Source organism: Neolamprologus multifasciatus, chromosome 9 (assembly GCF_963576455.1).
Source record: "Neolamprologus multifasciatus chromosome 9, fNeoMul1.2, whole genome shotgun sequence".
NCBI classification, from domain to species: Eukaryota; Metazoa; Chordata; class Actinopteri; order Cichliformes; family Cichlidae; genus Neolamprologus; species Neolamprologus multifasciatus.
In genome coordinates, this window is record NC_140447.1 from 10,268,143 (window position 1) to 10,285,816 (window position 17,674).

Here is a 17,674-nt window from a genome sequence, read left to right on the forward strand (position 1 = left end):
ACATAGGGAATTTGCAAGTTTTCATGTGTTAGAGCCCTGAATTAAGTTCAGGAGATTAGACTTGAAGTGAGGAGAGAGAAGATGGTGTTTTATCCAGTTACCAGTTGGTGGCCAGTGGCCAGTCTCTAGCCACATACATAAAATGAGAACAGCAATGTCCATCTCTGCCACTGTATTCAAGATGGCGGAGCGATATAAAAGTGTGACTGTACCTTTAAAGTGGTTGATTTTGTATTCTTTCAGAAAAGCCCTGTTTTTAGAATTGATTCTAAAAGGTCTAACCAGACACTGGTGGTACGTTCATAGATTATATTTTCTCTTGTGGACATCGCTTACTTTAGTGAGTGCTACATTAGTGGGAGGAGCAGTCTAGCTCCCTTTCCCTGGCCATGACTCACCTATGGTCCACGGCCATAGATAAGCATGTGAACATAGATCAACCTGTAATCTGGCAGCTTCATTTTTATGCCTTCACCTAGTTCACAGAACACATGTTGACTAATTGGGTCATATCCTACATGAACTTGGGTTTTCTTGGATAAAGAGTTGCTGCACTGTTCCACTGCCAGGATGAAAACTATACTGTTCCTCCTGATTGCAAGGTGCGACCAACAGACAGAAACAGACACAAATGATAGTTTTATTCCTTGAAAATGGCCAAAATATGAATATTTTTGTTGATATGAAGAGCTGTAATATACATTCAGTGCACTAATTGGTCTTTGGAATTGCTAATCTTGTTTTGCCATTGTCCTTCTCCAGGGGACTGTTGACATTGTCTGTGAAGGTTCTCAGTCATCCAGGTCATCGTAGTCAAAGGAGCTTGCAAAGAAAAGCGTCTGGACTTCTTTAAGTTACTTGAAGACGTTTCACCTCTCATCCGAGAGGCTTCTTCAGTTCTAAGGTCAAATGGTGGAGAGTCCCAGATATAACCCTAGTGGGAGTGTCCCCCCACAGAGGGACAAAAGGACCCCCTGATGATCCTCTAATCGCCTGAGCCAAGGTGTGGAACTGGGTGTGGGTCCCAATCAGCCAGAGTTTCGGGTGAGTTCATTGTGAAACCTGGCCCCACCTTATCATGCGAATTCCTGAGGTCAGATGGCCCAGGGTGTGAGTGGGCGTTAAGGAGTCTGGGAAGGGATCTCAAAACTGGATTATAGATGGCAGAGAGTTGGTGTCGTAAACCACCGCCTCTGTTCAAAGATGGTCGCTCACAGTGGACATAGATGGCTTCTTTCACTCCTCTTTCAAACCATCTGTCCTCTCTGTCCAAAATGTGAACATTGGCATCCTCGAAAGAGTGTCCTTTATCCTTAAGATGCAGATGGACGGCTGAATCTTGTCCTGTGGAGGTGGCTCTTCTGTGTTGTGCCATGCGCTTGTGAAGTGGCTGTTTGGTCTCTCCAATGTAGAGGTCTGGGCATTCCTCGCTGCACTGTACGGCATACACCACATTGTTAAGTCTGTGTTTTGGCGTTTTGTCTTTCGGGTGAACCAGTTTTTGTCTGAGTGTGTTGCTGGGTCTGAAGTACACCGGGATGTCATGCTTGGAGAAAACCCTCCTGAGTTTCTCTGATACACCGGCTACATAGGGGATGACAATGTTGTTGCATCTGTCCTTCTTATCCTCCCTCGCTGGTGTCTGATCTTCTTTTCTGTGCCTCTTTGCTGACTTTAAAAACGCCCATTTAGGATAGCCGCACGTTTTGAGTGCTTCCTTTACATGTGTGTGTTCCTTCTTTTTCCCTTCAGGCTTAGAGGGAACATGTTCTGCCCGGTGGTGTAGGGTCCTAATTACTCCAAGTTTGTGTTCCAGAGGGTGATGGGAGTCAAACAGGAGGTACTGGTCTGTGTGTGTGGGCTTCCGGTAAACTTCGATGTTGAGGTTGCCATTCTCTTCAATGTGCACAGCGCAGTCCAGGAAAGGCAAACAGTCGTCCTTTGTGTCTTCCCTGGTGAACTTGATGTTTTTATCCACAGCGTTGATGTGCGCAGTGAAGGATTCCACTTCTTGTGTCTTGATTTTGACCCAGGTGTCGTCTACATATCTGTACCAGTGGCTGGGTACTCTTCCTTTGAAAGAGCCAAGAGCCTTCCTTTCCACTTCCTCCATGTAAAGGTTGGCTACAATAGGTGACACGGGGGAGCCCATGGCACAGCCATGTTTTTGTCTGTAATAGCCTTCGTTGTATTTGAAATATGTGGTGGTGAGGCAGAGGTCTAACAGTGTGCAAATCTGATCGGGTGTGAAGTTGGTCCTGTCCTCCAAGGAGCTGTTTTCTTGTAGTCGTTTTCTGACCGTCTCCACTGCCTCCGTGGTGGGTATGCAAGTGAAGAGAGAGACTACATCAAAGGACACCATGGTTTCATCTGGATCCAGGGTAAGTTTCTGGACCTTGTCAGTGAAGTCGGTGGAGTTCTTGATGTGGTGTGGGGTGTTCCCCACGAGAGGAGCAAGGATGGTAGCAAGGTGTTTTGCAATGTTATAAGTGGCTGAGTTTATGCTACTGACTATGGGTCTGAGTGGGACAGCTTCCTTGTGGATTTTTGGAAGTCCGTAAATGCAGGGTATAGCATCCCCTGGGTAAAGGCGGTGATAAGTAAGGCGGTCAATGATTTTGTCCTTTTCCAAGTCTTGAAGGCAAGCTATAACTTTCTTTTTGTAGCTGCTTGTGGGGTCTCGCTTTAAGGCTTCGTAGGTATTGTTGTCACTGAGGAGAGTAGTGATCTTTGTATGGTAATCTGTAGTGTTTAGGACCACGGTGCATCTTCCCTTATCCGCTGGTAAAACAGTGATGTTGCGGTCTTTGCTCAGGGAAGCGACAGCCTTCTTTTCCTGTATTGTGAGGTTGGACGGAGGGACTTTGGCACTGGAGAGGGTGGCTGAGACTTTCATCCTGATTTGCTCTGCTTCTGTCTGTGATAATTTATTAATCCGTATGGCAGATTCTGTGGCTGTGATGAGGTCCACTATGGGCAACTGTTGTGGAGAAATGGCAAAATTGAGACCTTTGGCTAATACTCTCTTTTCAGGTTCAGTGAGATTCCTGTCTGAAAAGTTCTTAACCCATTTCTCCTGACTGTCTTCAGGTGTGTTTTCTTCTATGGGTTGTGTAGGTTCAGATTCAGAAAGAGGAGTGTGTGTTTTTGAAAGCAAGGTGTGAAATTTCCTGCGTTGTCTTTCTTTTCCTTTCGAGTGTTGGGCCCGCTGAGCCTTGTCCACAAACTTGTAAACCTCTTCTAAGATTGGAGAGGGTAGAAGTGTTTCCAGTTCCTGCAGAGTCTGGCTGATCTTGATCTGGAGGGCATCTATAGTGAAATGGACCTGTCTTATCCTTTCACTTAAAAGGTGATTCTGCGCTCTCTGTAGAATCAAGTCTGCTCTGTATCCCCTGACAGTGGATCCAAGGCGCAGGCTCTTGGGAACAACTCTGGTTTGTCTGCATCTTAGGTTGAAACGGAGATGGTTCCTATAATCCGCTAGTTTCCTTGATTCCCTTTCATACTCCCGCACCAGTTGAAGGGTGTTCCTCCCAAAATGTACGGCAATATGTCTGTGAAGGTTCTCAGTCATCCAGGTCATCGTAGTCAAAGGAGCTTGCAAAGAAAAGCGTCTGGACTTCTTTAAGTTACTTGAAGACGTTTCACCTCTCATCCGAGAGGCTTCTTCAGTTCTAAGGTCAAATGGTGGAGAGTCCCAGATATAACCCTAGTGGGAGTGTCCCCCCACAGAGGGACAAAAGGACCCCCTGATGATCCTCTAATCGCCTGAGCCAAGGTGTGGAACTGGGTGTGGGTCCCAATCAGCCAGAGTTTCGGGTGAGTTCATTGTGAAACCTGGCCCCACCTTATCATGCGAATTCCTGAGGTCAGATGGCCCAGGGTGTGAGTGGGCGTTAAGGCGTCTGGGAAGGGATCTCAAAACTGGATTATAGATGGCAGAGAGTTGGTGTCGTAAACCACCGCCTCTGTTCAAAGATGGTCGCTCACAGTGGACATAGATGGCTTCTTTCACTCCTCTTTCAAACCATCTGTCCTCTCTGTCCAAAATGTGAACATTGGCATCCTCGAAAGAGTGTCCTTTATCCTTAAGATGCAGATGGACAGCTGAATCTTGTCCTGTGGAGGTGGCTCTTCTGTGTTGTGCCATGCGCTTGTGAAGTGGCTGTTTGGTCTCTCCAATGTAGAGGTCTGGGCATTCCTCGCTGCACTGTACGGCATACACCACATTGTTAAGTCTGTGTTTTGGCGTTTTGTCTTTCGGGTGAACCAGTTTTTGTCTGAGTGTGTTGCTGGGTCTGAAGTACACCGGGATGTCATGCTTGGAGAAAACCCTCCTGAGTTTCTCTGATACACCGGCTACATAAGGGATGACAATGTTGTTGCGTCTGTCCTTCTTATCCTCCCTCGCTGGTGTCTGATCTTCTTTTCTGTGCCTCTTTGCTGACTTTAAAAACGCCCATTTAGGATAGCCGCACGTTTTGAGTGCTTCCTTTACATGTGTGTGTTCCTTCTTTTTCCCTTCAGGCTTAGAGGGAACATGTTCTGCCCGGTGGTGTAGGGTCCTAATTACTCCAAGTTTGTGTTCCAGAGGGTGATGGGAGTCAAACAGGAGGTACTGGTCTGTGTGTGTGGGCTTCCGGTAAACTTCGATGTTGAGGTTGCCATTCTCTTCAATGTGCACAGCGCAGTCCAGGAAAGGCAAACAGTCGTCCTTTGTGTCTTCCCGGGTGAACTTGATGTTTTTATCCACAGCGTTGATGTGCGCAGTGAAGGATTCCACTTCTTGTGTCTTGATTTTGACCCAGGTGTCGTCTACATATCTGTACCAGTGGCTGGGTACTCTTCCTTTGAAAGAGCCAAGAGCCTTCCTTTCCACTTCCTCCATGTAAAGGTTGGCTACAATAGGTGACACGGGGGAGCCCATGGCACAGCCATGTTTTTGTCTGTAATAGCCTTCGTTGTATTTGAAATATGTGGTGGTGAGGCAGAGGTCTAACAGTGTGCAAATCTGATCGGGTGTGAAGTTGGTCCTGTCCTCCAAGGAGCTGTCTTCTTGTAGTCGTTTTCTGACCGTCTCCACTGCCTCCGTGGTGGGTATGCAAGTGAAGAGAGAGACTACATCAAAGGACACCATGGTTTCATCTGGATCCAGGGTAAGTTTCTGGACCTTGTCAGTGAAGTCGGTGGAGTTCTTGATGTGGTGTGGGGTGTTCCCCACGAGAGGAGCAAGGATGGTAGCAAGGTGTTTTGCAATGTTATCAGAGGAGCTTGCACAACTTTGCAAGCTCCTTTGACTACGATGACCTGGATGACTGAGAACCTTCACAGACATATTGCCGTACATTTTGGGAGGAACACCCTTCAACTGGTGCGGGAGTATGAAAGGGAATCAAGGAAACAAGACATCAAGACACAAGAAGTGGAATCCTTCACTGCGCACATCAACGCTGTGGATAAAAACATCAAGTTCACCAGGGAAGACACAAAGGACGACTGTTTGCCTTTCCTGGACTGCGCTGTGCACATTGAAGAGAATGGCAACCTCAACATCGAAGTTTACCGGAAGCCCACACACACAGACCAGTACCTCCTGTTTGACTCCCATCACCCTCTGGAACACAAACTTGGAGTAATTAGGACCCTACACCACCGGGCAGAACATGTTCCCTCTAAGCCTGAAGGGAAAAAGAAGGAACACACACATGTAAAGGAAGCACTCAAAACGTGCGGCTATCCTAAATGGGCGTTTTTAAAGTCAGCAAAGAGGCACAGAAAAGAAGATCAGACACCAGCGAGGGAGGATAAGAAGGACAGACGCAACAACATTGTCATCCCCTATGTAGCCGGTGTATCAGAGAAACTCAGGAGGGTTTTCTCCAAGCATGACATCCCGGTGTACTTCAGACCCAGCAACACACTCAGACAAAAACTGGTTCACCCGAAAGACAAAACGCCAAAACACAGACTTAACAATGTGGTGTATGCCGTACAGTGCAGCGAGGAATGCCCAGACCTCTACATTGGAGAGACCAAACAGCCACTTCACAAGCGCATGGCACAACACAGAAGAGCCACCTCCACAGGACAAGATTCAGCTGTCCATCTGCATCTTAAGGATAAAGGACACTCTTTCGAGGATGCCAATGTTCACATTTTGGACAGAGAGGACAGATGGTTTGAAAGAGGAGTGAAAGAAGCCATCTATGTCCACTGTGAGCGACCATCTTTGAACAGAGGCGGTGGTTTACGACACCAACTCTCTGCCATCTATAATCCAGTTTTGAGATCCCTTCCCAGACGCCTTAACGCCCACTCACACCCTGGGCCATCTGACCTCAGGAATTCGCATGATAAGGTGGGGCCAGGTTTCACAATGAACTCACCCGAAACTCTGGCTGATTGGGACCCACACCCAGTTCCACACCTTGGCTCAGGCGATTAGAGGATCATCAGGGGGTCCTTTTGTCCCTCTGTGGGGGGACACTCCCACTAGGGTTATATCTGGGACTCTCCACCATTTGACCTTAGAACTGAAGAAGCCTCTCGGATGAGAGGTGAAACGTCTTCAAGTAACTTAAAGAAGTCCAGACGCTTTTCTTTGCAAGCTCCTTTGACGACTGTTGACATTAGAAAAGAGTGTAATTTAGGCCAAGACTTTATAAAAGTTTAATGAGAACCTGTCTAAACCAGGTGCTTTGCCAGAGGGCATTAAGAGAATAGTATCCCAAATTTCTTCCTTGATAAAATGAACATTTGGAAGAGCTAGTGTCCATCTACTGACACAGCAGCACGCGGGCTGCCATCCAAGTAGGCCATTAAATCTTCTTGGGAGTCTTCTTTCACTTGGAGTTGAGGAGAGGTTTCTAAGAACCATTAATGACCTGGAGAGAGAATAAGACCCAGAGAGAATAAGAAATAGGTCTCTTACTCTGTTTTTATATGTATTGCATGTACTTGGGCCTCTATCCAGGTTGGTACTATTGCTGAGTTCCTCACTTGCATTGTTGTTTATGTAATAAGAGTGATACTCAACAAAGAGCTGTTTACAACAAAACTAAAAATAAAAGTGTAAGGAAGGGTTTATCCAGTCTGTGGGAAAGCTGCTAACATTAATATGTTCAGCTATTCTGCCTATTAATCTAAAGCAAAGAGAGCCAGGGCCACTGGACTATTTTGTGGGCTTTTTCAGCATCTATTTAAGAAAGTACTGTTCACAACAAGCAGAAGCATTTCTTCTCTGTGTGGGATGTGGTTCTGGATGCTATATCAGAATGCAAGACAATGTCCAGCTCTACTGCAGTTTCTCATTCCAACAACTTGAGCCAAAGTTATTATCAAAGATCCGTTTTCAAAAAGAGTCAGTTAGTTCCAATCCTTAAAAAACATTTACTTGTAACATTAAAAGTGAACCACATAATGTCACATAAATATGACACAGAGTATGTTTGTATGGGCGTGAGCATCCCAGTTCTGACAATGTTTCGGGGGTGTGCACATGCCAAGTTCAAAACTGTGGCACCATATTTATATAAGTTATCTAGGATTCTGAGTGCTGTCAACTACTGGCACAAGCATTACTCGAGCTGAGCAACATAACAGCAAAACCATCATGCCATGTATAAATGTTCCAGATAAGGGGTCTTAGACCACAAAAAAATGTTTGAGTCCCTGATGACTCACATAATACATGGCATTATTTAAGTACTTTGAGCATACATGGTGATAAATGATTCTTATTGAAGTGATTTTTTAAAGCCATGGCTACAAACTCATTTATCTGGGCTAACGTCTGAATGTTGATCCAAAGATTTCAGAATTTTAGAGAGAATATTTTCAGTATCATCCTCTTTGTCTGTGTGGTAGTAGCCTATTTAAAGCAAAATGGAAACAATCCAGTTATTTAATAAAAACAACAAAACAGTACAATACATTCAACTAAATCACAGTATTTATTCTGCAAGCCAGTAGAGAAATTTTCTCATAAAATTGTAAAAAAAAAAAAGATACTTTACAGTATAAATGTAGCGTTAAATTGCATGTAGTAAACTTAGTTCTATTCAGCTGTGACGCTTTAGAAAGCTTCTTAACAAACAGTTATACAAGTGATATTAAAACAAACTGATGTTAACTGATATTAGCTTGACTGCAGGTGAACAAAAGTCTGTGAAATTGCAGGATATGAGGCAAAAAAAGCATGAACTCTCTTAGGCAAGCAAATTTCTTGAGGAAACAAGAAGAAGTGATCTGTTTTTGCAACAAGCTTCTATTAACAAAGTGCCTAAACACACAATTTAAAATTGTTAAACAAACAACAACAACAAAAATATTCATCTGAAAATGGTCCCATCCAAGGACTGAACTGCAAATGAACAAAAAAGCAGACAATGTCCAAAAATTAACTTTAAACGACCTTTGGAAAGCCTGGAGAACTATTAGTCAAGACTAGGGATGGAAATTGATACAATTTTAGCAATTCCAATTCCATTATTAATATCATTTAGTGATCTCATTCCTTATCAGTTTTCACTGGGTTCTCACTGGCTCCACCATCGCTAAGCAGCATGTCAAGGACGTTACCGTCATGTAAATGATTTGCATGCAGTATTGTCAAATGTTTGCATGCTGGAGGTAATTCCATTTTCTATGTGATCAGTGTTGGAGTTGTTACTCCAAAAAAGTAATATATTACACATATTACACAGAAAATTTTTCTTAAAAGCATTGCAGCATGTTTGTTAATTACTCCCAGGATAATGTGGTTTGTTATACTACTTGTTAAATTACATTCACCTTTCTCCATTAACCTCCTAGGACCTGCCGTCCACATATGTGGACATTGCATTTTGGGTTATTTAGACCAAAATACTCAATTTTGCTCTACAAGGGCCTGATGTCCACTTACGAGGACATTATACTGCTACTGTTCTATCAAAATTCTAAACGAATATCCTCATATGTGGCTCTCATTTTTTTTAAAAACAAAAATCAGGTAAAAAAAAAATCTGGTAATTCTTTGTTTTTACATTCACCGGGTGCCAATCAGCCCAAATATCAAAGAGAAATTAAAAGTGCATGCTGTGGTAGAGCTCAGGTCTTAGGAGGTTAAAGACATTAAAAGACCTGAAACACACTGTTTTCTAATTACAATACAAACTTATAGGCTACAGTCCCACACACGAACACAAATCCCTGTCCTAATGCAGACACATATGATCTTTCTCTTGCTAGATAGGTATGAAGACAAAGTCAACAAAACAACAAAAACGGAGAAAACTAACCTAAAGAGATTTTAAAGCAATCGCCACGGTGATTCCACTTTAGAAACATGAGCAGGTAGAAATGGAAGCTGCAGCCGGACTGCTCATCAGTTTGTTATCTGTTGAAGTTCAGGCTCTGGTTGCCGGTGTTGTGCCAAATTAGGTATCCCCGACAGAATTTGTTTCCCCTGCGTCGGGAGCACACACTGGACTGTCCAAATCACGGACAAATAGTATCCCACATTGTTGATTTTTAGTTTACAAACACTTCTTATAATGACTAACTACACCTGACATTTTTGAGATGTTAGCTCTTTATACAACGAAGTTATAGTGGGATACAAATAATATCAGGCTGATCCTGCCACAATTTGTTCCCCCTGTGTAAATCACGGACAAACAGTATCCCACATTGCTGATTTTTCGTTCACAAACACTTCTTATTATGACGCATTACTCCTGAAACTTTGGAGGATTTAGCTCTTTATATAGTAAAGTTACAGGAGAATAAAAATAGTTATCAGCCAAAACGTTAATGGTTTGTTAAAAACAATCCATCTGATACCCGTGAGCAATAAATATATAATTTTCTGTTGTAACCCTCAAACTGAATGGTAATGTAACGATACTAATTGTTCTCTTTTTCACAAAATGAAAACATCAGTACTTCTTGGTGCTCCCAGCACAGGGGAAACAAATTCTGTCGGGGATACCTACTTTGGCACAACACCGGTCCGAGTGTGAACTGAACTTGAGGTAAGAAGTTATGACCTGCAGTCTATCTGGGTCAGATATAAACCAAGTTAAGGTGGAGTTTATTTTCGTTATTCTGACTTTTTCCGTACTGCGTACTAGCTAGCATGACGGAGTTTCTATACAGCTGGGTGGGTGCTATGAAGTTAATCATGTTGAACTTTATTTTGTTCATAAGTTATTAGAGTTGCCAACTGTCCCGTCTGGTATTAAGAGAAAATATTACGCGTTTTGAGGTGAAAAGGAACAGTTTGTCCCGTAATTCAGCTACAATGAAAAAGACACAAAGCTGTTATTCTGTGTCTTTGCTGCACAGCTGCCTCTTCTTCTTTCATTCTCCCCCCTCCCTCTCCCGTTTCTACTTCAATCATGAAAACTGATCAGTGATCAGCTGATCGGCTTTTCTCTCTTGTTTGTTTATCGGTCACTTTGCGCCAGAAAGAGGAAACCAGCCGATGTCGCCTTAAACAACAGCAGCACGTTTAAGCTTGATCAGGTGTTGTTAGAATTTATTTAATATTAATTTCTAGTATCAGCTGATGTTTGCTGGAGCCACAGCTGCAAAAAAGCTGCTGGTCATGATATCGGTTTGGTTATCTGGTGAGAGGGAAACATGAAGATGAAACCAGGAGATGTCCTTACTGAATCATCAGAGCTGAACAGGTGATGGAGAAACAGGTTTACCTTTTAGGTGACATGAATGAGTTGAAGGGAAGTTATGAACTGTTTCTGAGAGACAAATAACACCAGGATCCTTTTTTTATGTAGCTGACAGCTGGTAACTGTGCAGGGGCGGATCTAGCAAAGTTTTTGCCAGGGGGGCCAGGTAGGGCATTAACAGGGATAGGTGGGCACAAGGAAATACTTTTCTTTCTTATTCTCATTTAAAATATCTAGCTTTTAAAAAATAATTATCTGAATCTTACAACAAACGATTGATAGATTGATGCATATATACCATCAAGACAGTGTACATCACTGTCACAACAGCGTTTGTTTTCATTCAAAGGCTTTAAGATTTTTCCTATAATGGTGGGCCATTCAAAATGCCCGGGTCAATTTTCTGTCCCAGTCCAGTAGGGGTGCAACGATACACAAAATTCACGGTTCGGTTCGGTTCGATACTTTGGTGTCACGGTTCGATATTTTTTTGATACAAAAAAAATGTTCATGCCTTTTTATTAATTTGTCATTTATTAAATTTTCACAGCACATTCTGCACCACATCTCTGTGCGTTCATCATTTGTTTGAAGCCAGCTCACCTCCTGCAACCACTTTTCCGAGAATACTGGTTCGGACTCCTTCTGACATTTCTTTGGAGGTGGAGGAACATCACAGTAATTGCTTAAAGGAGCTTCTTCGACATCTTTAAGAGTTCTAAACAAATGTCTGTCCTCCTCCTGAAAATCTTATGTACGCAAACACGCGTTGCAACTTCTTATCTTGTGCGGGTTTTTATTTTGACAGCGAATGCGCACCTGCGGACCACTTATGTGCAGCCCTGGTTATTTAGCTCGTCATATTGCAGCCACAGAAATTCTTTTGTCCATGAAACCATAAAGCTGCACTTTCTTTTTGCCTTATAGTCTGATTTGTCATAACTTTTCCGTTTTGTCACTTCTTCACCCTGACCTGTCTTATTTGGCTCAGCAGAACTAAAATATATATCCTGCTGCTTTTACACACGCACTAACATAACGCTCAGCGATTCTCTGCACGATCAACCTCTCACATGTTTAAGCTTGCTGCGGGAGATTTCACTTGTCATGTTTGCATAGTAAGCTAACGATTGATAAGACGATGTCAGAGGAATTGGTGCGCAAATTATCATCACTCACCAATCAGTACTGTCGCTTTCTATACACAGTTCACGCGATTGCAAAGTGAAAGCAAAAAACAAGCGCAAATTCAAACGCGATTTCAGTATGTCACATATTGACAGTGGCCGATGCCAATGACATAATTACCCAGCTACATTTCCGAAAGAATGCAAAAGCATTGACATATATTTTTCCTTCCTACGATAGGCCGACGGGCAGGGCAGAAATAGATTTTGGTAGCCCGACTGGAAAAAAGCCCCAGGACGTCGGGCTAGCGATTTTGCGAGCCCTGTATCTGATTGAGGAATCACTCATCTTTGGAAAAGAGAGTTTTTTATGGAGAAATGTCTCTTTCCAAAATAAAAGCTATACTATACGCTTCTTCTGGGCTATATTCTCAGCAGCATATTAAACATATCAGGTCCCCATAAGGAGAATCATGTGCTAACGGCTGTCTAAATGACTCGGGTAAAGCTTGTAGCATGCGTGCTTGTTTTTGTCTGCTTCCACTTGTCTTTGCACTAGGATGATGTCGGAGTAAATGTGCAGTCATATTGGTTGTGTTCCCACTAGTGCTGTCAGCGTTAATCTGAAATGACGTTAACGTCACAACACGGCAAATCTCCGTTAACGAGCTACCGCGGATCGCCTCATGAGTGGGGCTGGAAGACGTCAACACATTAACGAGCTAACTGCGCTAACACACTAGTTCCCACCAATTGAGCATTGCTGGCACATCCAACATACTGTTTTACTTTTGTCCATGACTCGCTTACCTTCAGGGTCATACGTCACATGAAAACCAAAATAGTTCCAAACGCCAGATCTGAATGAGGGTGGGGGAGGTTCAATTTGCCATGTTGCAACTAGCCTAGCTTCTGTCTCGCTAGTTTGCCCTGTGCTCAGTGAATCTGTTCGACTACTCCGCCTAGGCTGCACTGTCGAGCGCAGATCCACTGAGCGCTCAACACAGACAGCATCGTCAGAAGGAAAGTTGATAAAATAAATTAAAAATGTTGTATTGTTCGATACATATGCGTACCGAACCGAAAGCACTGTATCGAACGGTTCGATATCGATACGAGTATCGTTGCACCCCTACAGTCCAGCCCTGTATGCAGCTCATCTGCAGTCTGGTGTTACCTACATCTTCCTATTCAGAAGGCAGAATTTCCGAGTTCTGAGTACAATCAAAGCACCACGACTGCAGTTTTTGTGTTGGATGTAAAAGGCGCACATGACGCTGTGACGTAGGCTAGAATCATGGCAGCAGTCAATGACGGTCCAGGCGTGGGATTTCTCTCGTGGAAATATGCACATTATCTTTTCCTTTCTATTGGTAGGTGGCACAGTGCACTTGTGGCAAGTAAGCAAGCTAGAAGACTGGCAAAGTTATGGAAGCAACACATTAACAAGAGAATTCTGAGTAAAACCAAAGTTACTTTCCCTAGTAACTAGTTACTTTGAAAGTAACGAGTAACTTGAAGTAACTGAGTTACTTTTGATAGAAGTAACTAGTAATGTAACTAAGTTACTATTTTAAAGTAACTTACCCAACACTGATTAGCAGCATAACGTAGTTATTTCTATTTCAGTTTAAACTTCATCATCATGCTTTCATCATTTTGTGTAATAAAAATCAAATTAATATCCATCTCCACACTGTAGAAATTTGGCTAATAAACTGAGAGGTGAAGTATTTAGCGTGTTATAATCACCATTTCCTCTGCTTTTTCCAGTTCAGTATCAACAGTGTATTTTCTTTAATAAATACATACACTGCAGGAAACATATTCAGAAAGTCCAGAGGAACTGCATCCAGGAGCTGACTGAGCAGTGCTCCTTCGAGGCCAGATTCTTGGCCTCGGTTTAAAGTTGCATGTTGTCGAGTGAGACGAAAAAGCTGTGCGGGACTAGGTTTCCCTGAGAACCTGGGACAGACTGTGAGGGAGGATACGTTGTGCGGATGACCTGTAATCCAATCCAAGCTCCTCGGTTCCTCCCTGATGGGATTCCTTCGATGGGCCTCTTGTTGTTTTTGTTTCTGACAACATGCTGAAACACATTTCATCTCCACAGTGAGCGACCCCCCTTTACAGGATCATCCACTGAATGTTGTCGTGATGCTCCAGAGCCAGGTGCCCTTGTTCAAAGGAGAACATGCATTTTCAGCGAAGCTGTCTCATGTGGTGAACAAACCACAGGCTTCACAATAACAAGCTGTATCGACTGAGCTACATGGGGCAAGAGTGTTCGTAGCTGTGTGTTTGATTACACTGTTATTAGCCTTTCACACCACACCATAAATGAACAGAAGTAGAAAAAGGCTCTGATCTTGTATTTAAGGCCAGGAATGAGAATGAAGAATCAAAACAAGATAGAGAGCCTTATGAGATAGCAAAAAGTTAAATATTCCTGGAGCTCTAAATATCTTCCTCGAGCAGCCTCTGTGTTGACATTCTGAAAATGTTCAGTATGAATTGCAAATATTACAGTCATGCATTCACACTTCACAAATTCACCTAGAAGCCTGATTAAACAACCACTCAAACAGTTAGTCATCACATCTAACCTAGAAAATGATATAATGTAATTATACCGTGACCCACACCGTGTAACATTTACTCCTCTGTGAGATTTAGTTTGTAGCCTGCGGAGGAAAGTTTAAAAGTTTCTCTCATGTATATGGATGAATTATTGTGCAATACTAAGGGCTAAAATATAATAAAGCAATATTAACACAAACACAAAACCCAGGGAATGAAACGGTAAGTACTAATGCACAGTACTGCATTTCTCTATGTGAAGTCTTGAACATTAAGGTGGAGCGCCATATGACAGATTCGTAATTTCACCATTAATTTATTATAAGCCTGTGGGAAGAACTGTGGCACCGGTTTGAAAAAATGCATGTGACTCCTTCAGAGCTGTTTGCTGAAACAGGTAAATCTCATAAACTCGATTCTCCGTGTAAACCTCGAGTCTTTTCGTGTGCAAGTAGCGCCTGTAGAAAGTACCGTGTGGCACGTTTATCTTCAAGTTTGTTTGGTAAAACTTTCATTTCAAAAGGACACAGGGGAGGTTCTGAACCTAACTGCTTACCCTACTAGACACAGCACAAAGTTTCTCATTGATGTTGCCCCCCCCCCCCCCACCGCCCAAACCCACTCTTCTTTGCCTTGCAGCAGATTCTTCATGAAAAAGTAGGATGCACAGCTAAAGCTTCCTTCGCCTGCAACGGCTCCATCTGGGCGCCAAATGACAAGTGGGTGGAGAGAGGGGGAAAGCGAGAGAGAGAGAAAGTGTGTAAAGTGACCAGAGGCCCTCCCCAATGTCAGCCCTGTAACAGAGACAGATTGCAGTGGGAGGGACACGTCCCATTTCTGAGTGTGAGTAACACTGAAAGCAGATGACAGCATGATCTCAATCAAAGAGGCTGTCAGGGATGAAGAGATGAGCGGAGAGACTCAGAGCCAAAGATCCCAATGTAACACCAGACACACGGAAAAAACAAAGTGTTTGTTTCTATTTTTTTTGGATCCCTGTGAATGTGGTTCATCTGACAGCTCCTTTTGCCTCGACACCGACGTGAAACTCTGTGTACTGTACTGATCTGGCAGCTGTTGCTATCATAGTTCTGTGCTTTTCAAAAGAAGATGCCATTGTTTTTGGACACTTTTTTTCTTCTTTTCTTTGTGAAAACTGTCTAAACCTTGAACACTTTAAAGACTGTGTTTTCCAAGGCAGCTGTTGACTGACACTTGAGATCTCATGTTGCTAGGTAACATGCTGTTGGCTTGTTAGTGTGCTACTGACTGAAGCATGTCACACTTTGTAGCCTGTGAGTGTCACAGGAGCACTAGCTGACAAGTTTAAACTGAGCAGCCTTAAGGACTGGAAAAACGAAGCTGGGGTGGAAGTGCAACATAAACTGCAGTTCCACTATTGACCACACGAGCCTGGCTCCAAAAGTGAGACGATCCATGACAAATTCCATGGGTCCATCTGGCAGGCTTCCCCCCACTTGAGCAGTTTTGAGGATAGTTTCACAGGTTGAAATTATGTTTAGTGGGTGAAATTATTTAGGCTGTTTTGTGATCAATTTGGCATTTTTTTAAACATAAATGTAAAAGTTCACAAGTTTAAAGTAAAAACAACACAAATAAAATGAACTCTTCTTGATATAAAAGCAAAATAATAAAAATGTTTTTTTCAAACGTGTCTAATGTTGGAGAGGTCCTGATGTGAAAGGGCAGTTTATTCCACAATTTGGGAGCACCATCTGCAAACAGCCGATCTCCTCTGTGCTTGAATCTGGACCACGGGACAGCCTTTGCCTTTGCAAAGCTGATCTCAGTAATCTAGAGGAAATGTGCAAACTTAAAAGAGCAGAGAGATGAGAAAGCGTTAACTCTTGCGGCATCAAAAAATAAATAAATTAAAATTTTAAAGACTGTCAGCTAGTGAAGTGTAAGCTCACATGGGGCATGTATAGTTTCATACGTGCGTGCCAGTTAATAACCGGGCTGCAGAGGCTATGCTGGTGAAATATGACATAAAAGACCAGGTTACATATGTGGGCAGGGATACAATTAATTTACTGCATTGTTTTTTATATTGAAGCAAATTACAGATTACATCTTTTTACACCAAAGCCATACAAATTCTGCTACTGCTGCTGATCTGACCACATATGTTGTCGAAATACACACAAAAAATCTGTTCATTTGAAGAAAAACACAGCTTCAATCCTGGATTTTAGTACCTGTGTCCAGTTTGACTCTGTGTTTGCATGTTTTTGAGCTTATGACCTTTTGTTTCACAGGCACCCACGCATCCCCTGAAGCACCACTAGAGCGATTATGCTGTTGCCACTTGGAACATACACCCTGCAGCTGGCTAAAGAGCTCACCAGCCGCCTAGACAAATTGCAAACGACCCAATCAGATAATCCAATTGCACCTGGCTGTCCAAACGACTGGCTGGGCTGGCTCAACGGTTATTAGCCATTGATTACAGCTCACACAGATTGGCAATCATAGCTTCAGATAAAACTTTAAGCTGTCATGTGCTGCAAGCCCATACTGGGGTGACGTGGATAATAATGCAGACAGCAATGTGGGGCAAAGATAGTATGATAGCAAGCTGATGGCAGCAGCTGCTTGGCTCCGCATCAGGCCACCAGTGGCGGATGACATGGACTGGATTAAAAGAAAACAGAATGGGAGCTATTGAGCATTGTTTGCTCTTGTAATGGGGATTAATGATGATGATGATGATCTCAGCGGGCCTTATAAGTCCATCAAGTGTGCACACAGAAAAGTCCAGACTCACACAGATTTGCAATATACTCACATGCCTCAACAAAGAGGCAAATAGGAGATGCATATTGCTTAAATGAGAACTATTCCTGCTCTCATTAGGAAGTAAAGAATAAAAATCTAAAAACCACAGTTTTGGATCGGGACATGGAATCCTCAGGGGTGGATCAGCCCTCTTCAAAAACAGACAGTAGCTGTGGTTGTCTGCATATGTTTCCATACATTCTAATCTCCCTTTTCCTTTCTGTGGACTTAAATAAGAAACAGCTCAAACTTCGAGCCTCCGTCTGCATGCAGAGGCCCACCGCTCGATCGGTTGACCACACGTTTGTTTATCCAGCGGACACCTTCCAGCATCAAGCGTTTCAATACATGGATAATGTAATATTTGCAGATATCTTCAACTACCTGCTTCAGACAGGTCTGACCTTTAAAATTAATATATCTTCTTATCGTGAATATGTTTTCGATAGATTTGTTTGCTGCCACGGAGAACACAAACAAGAAGCCTGAATTTAT

The 17,674-nt window shown here is 43.0% G+C and overlaps 2 protein-coding genes across 2 annotated transcripts in view; both read right to left on the reverse strand.

The window, feature by feature from the left end:
- Positions 1 to 773: 773 nt before the first annotated feature.
- LOC146511036 (uncharacterized) overlaps positions 774 to 17,674 on the reverse strand; it is a 189,776-nt gene continuing 172,875 nt past the window's right edge. Inside the window, exon 2 of the mRNA XM_085172462.1 lies at positions 774 to 3,758. Within this exon, the coding sequence (XP_085028588.1) occupies positions 986 to 3,655 (2,670 nt within the window). The 5' untranslated portion in view covers positions 3,656 to 3,758 and the 3' untranslated portion in view covers positions 774 to 985. The remainder of the gene's footprint in view (positions 3,759 to 17,674) is intronic.
- Positions 3,755 to 17,674, reverse strand: part of LOC146511037 (uncharacterized) — a 32,571-nt gene continuing 18,651 nt past the window's right edge. Inside the window, exon 2 of the mRNA XM_085173545.1 lies at positions 3,755 to 5,323. Within this exon, the coding sequence (XP_085029671.1) occupies positions 3,761 to 5,323 (1,563 nt within the window). The 3' untranslated portion in view covers positions 3,755 to 3,760. The remainder of the gene's footprint in view (positions 5,324 to 17,674) is intronic.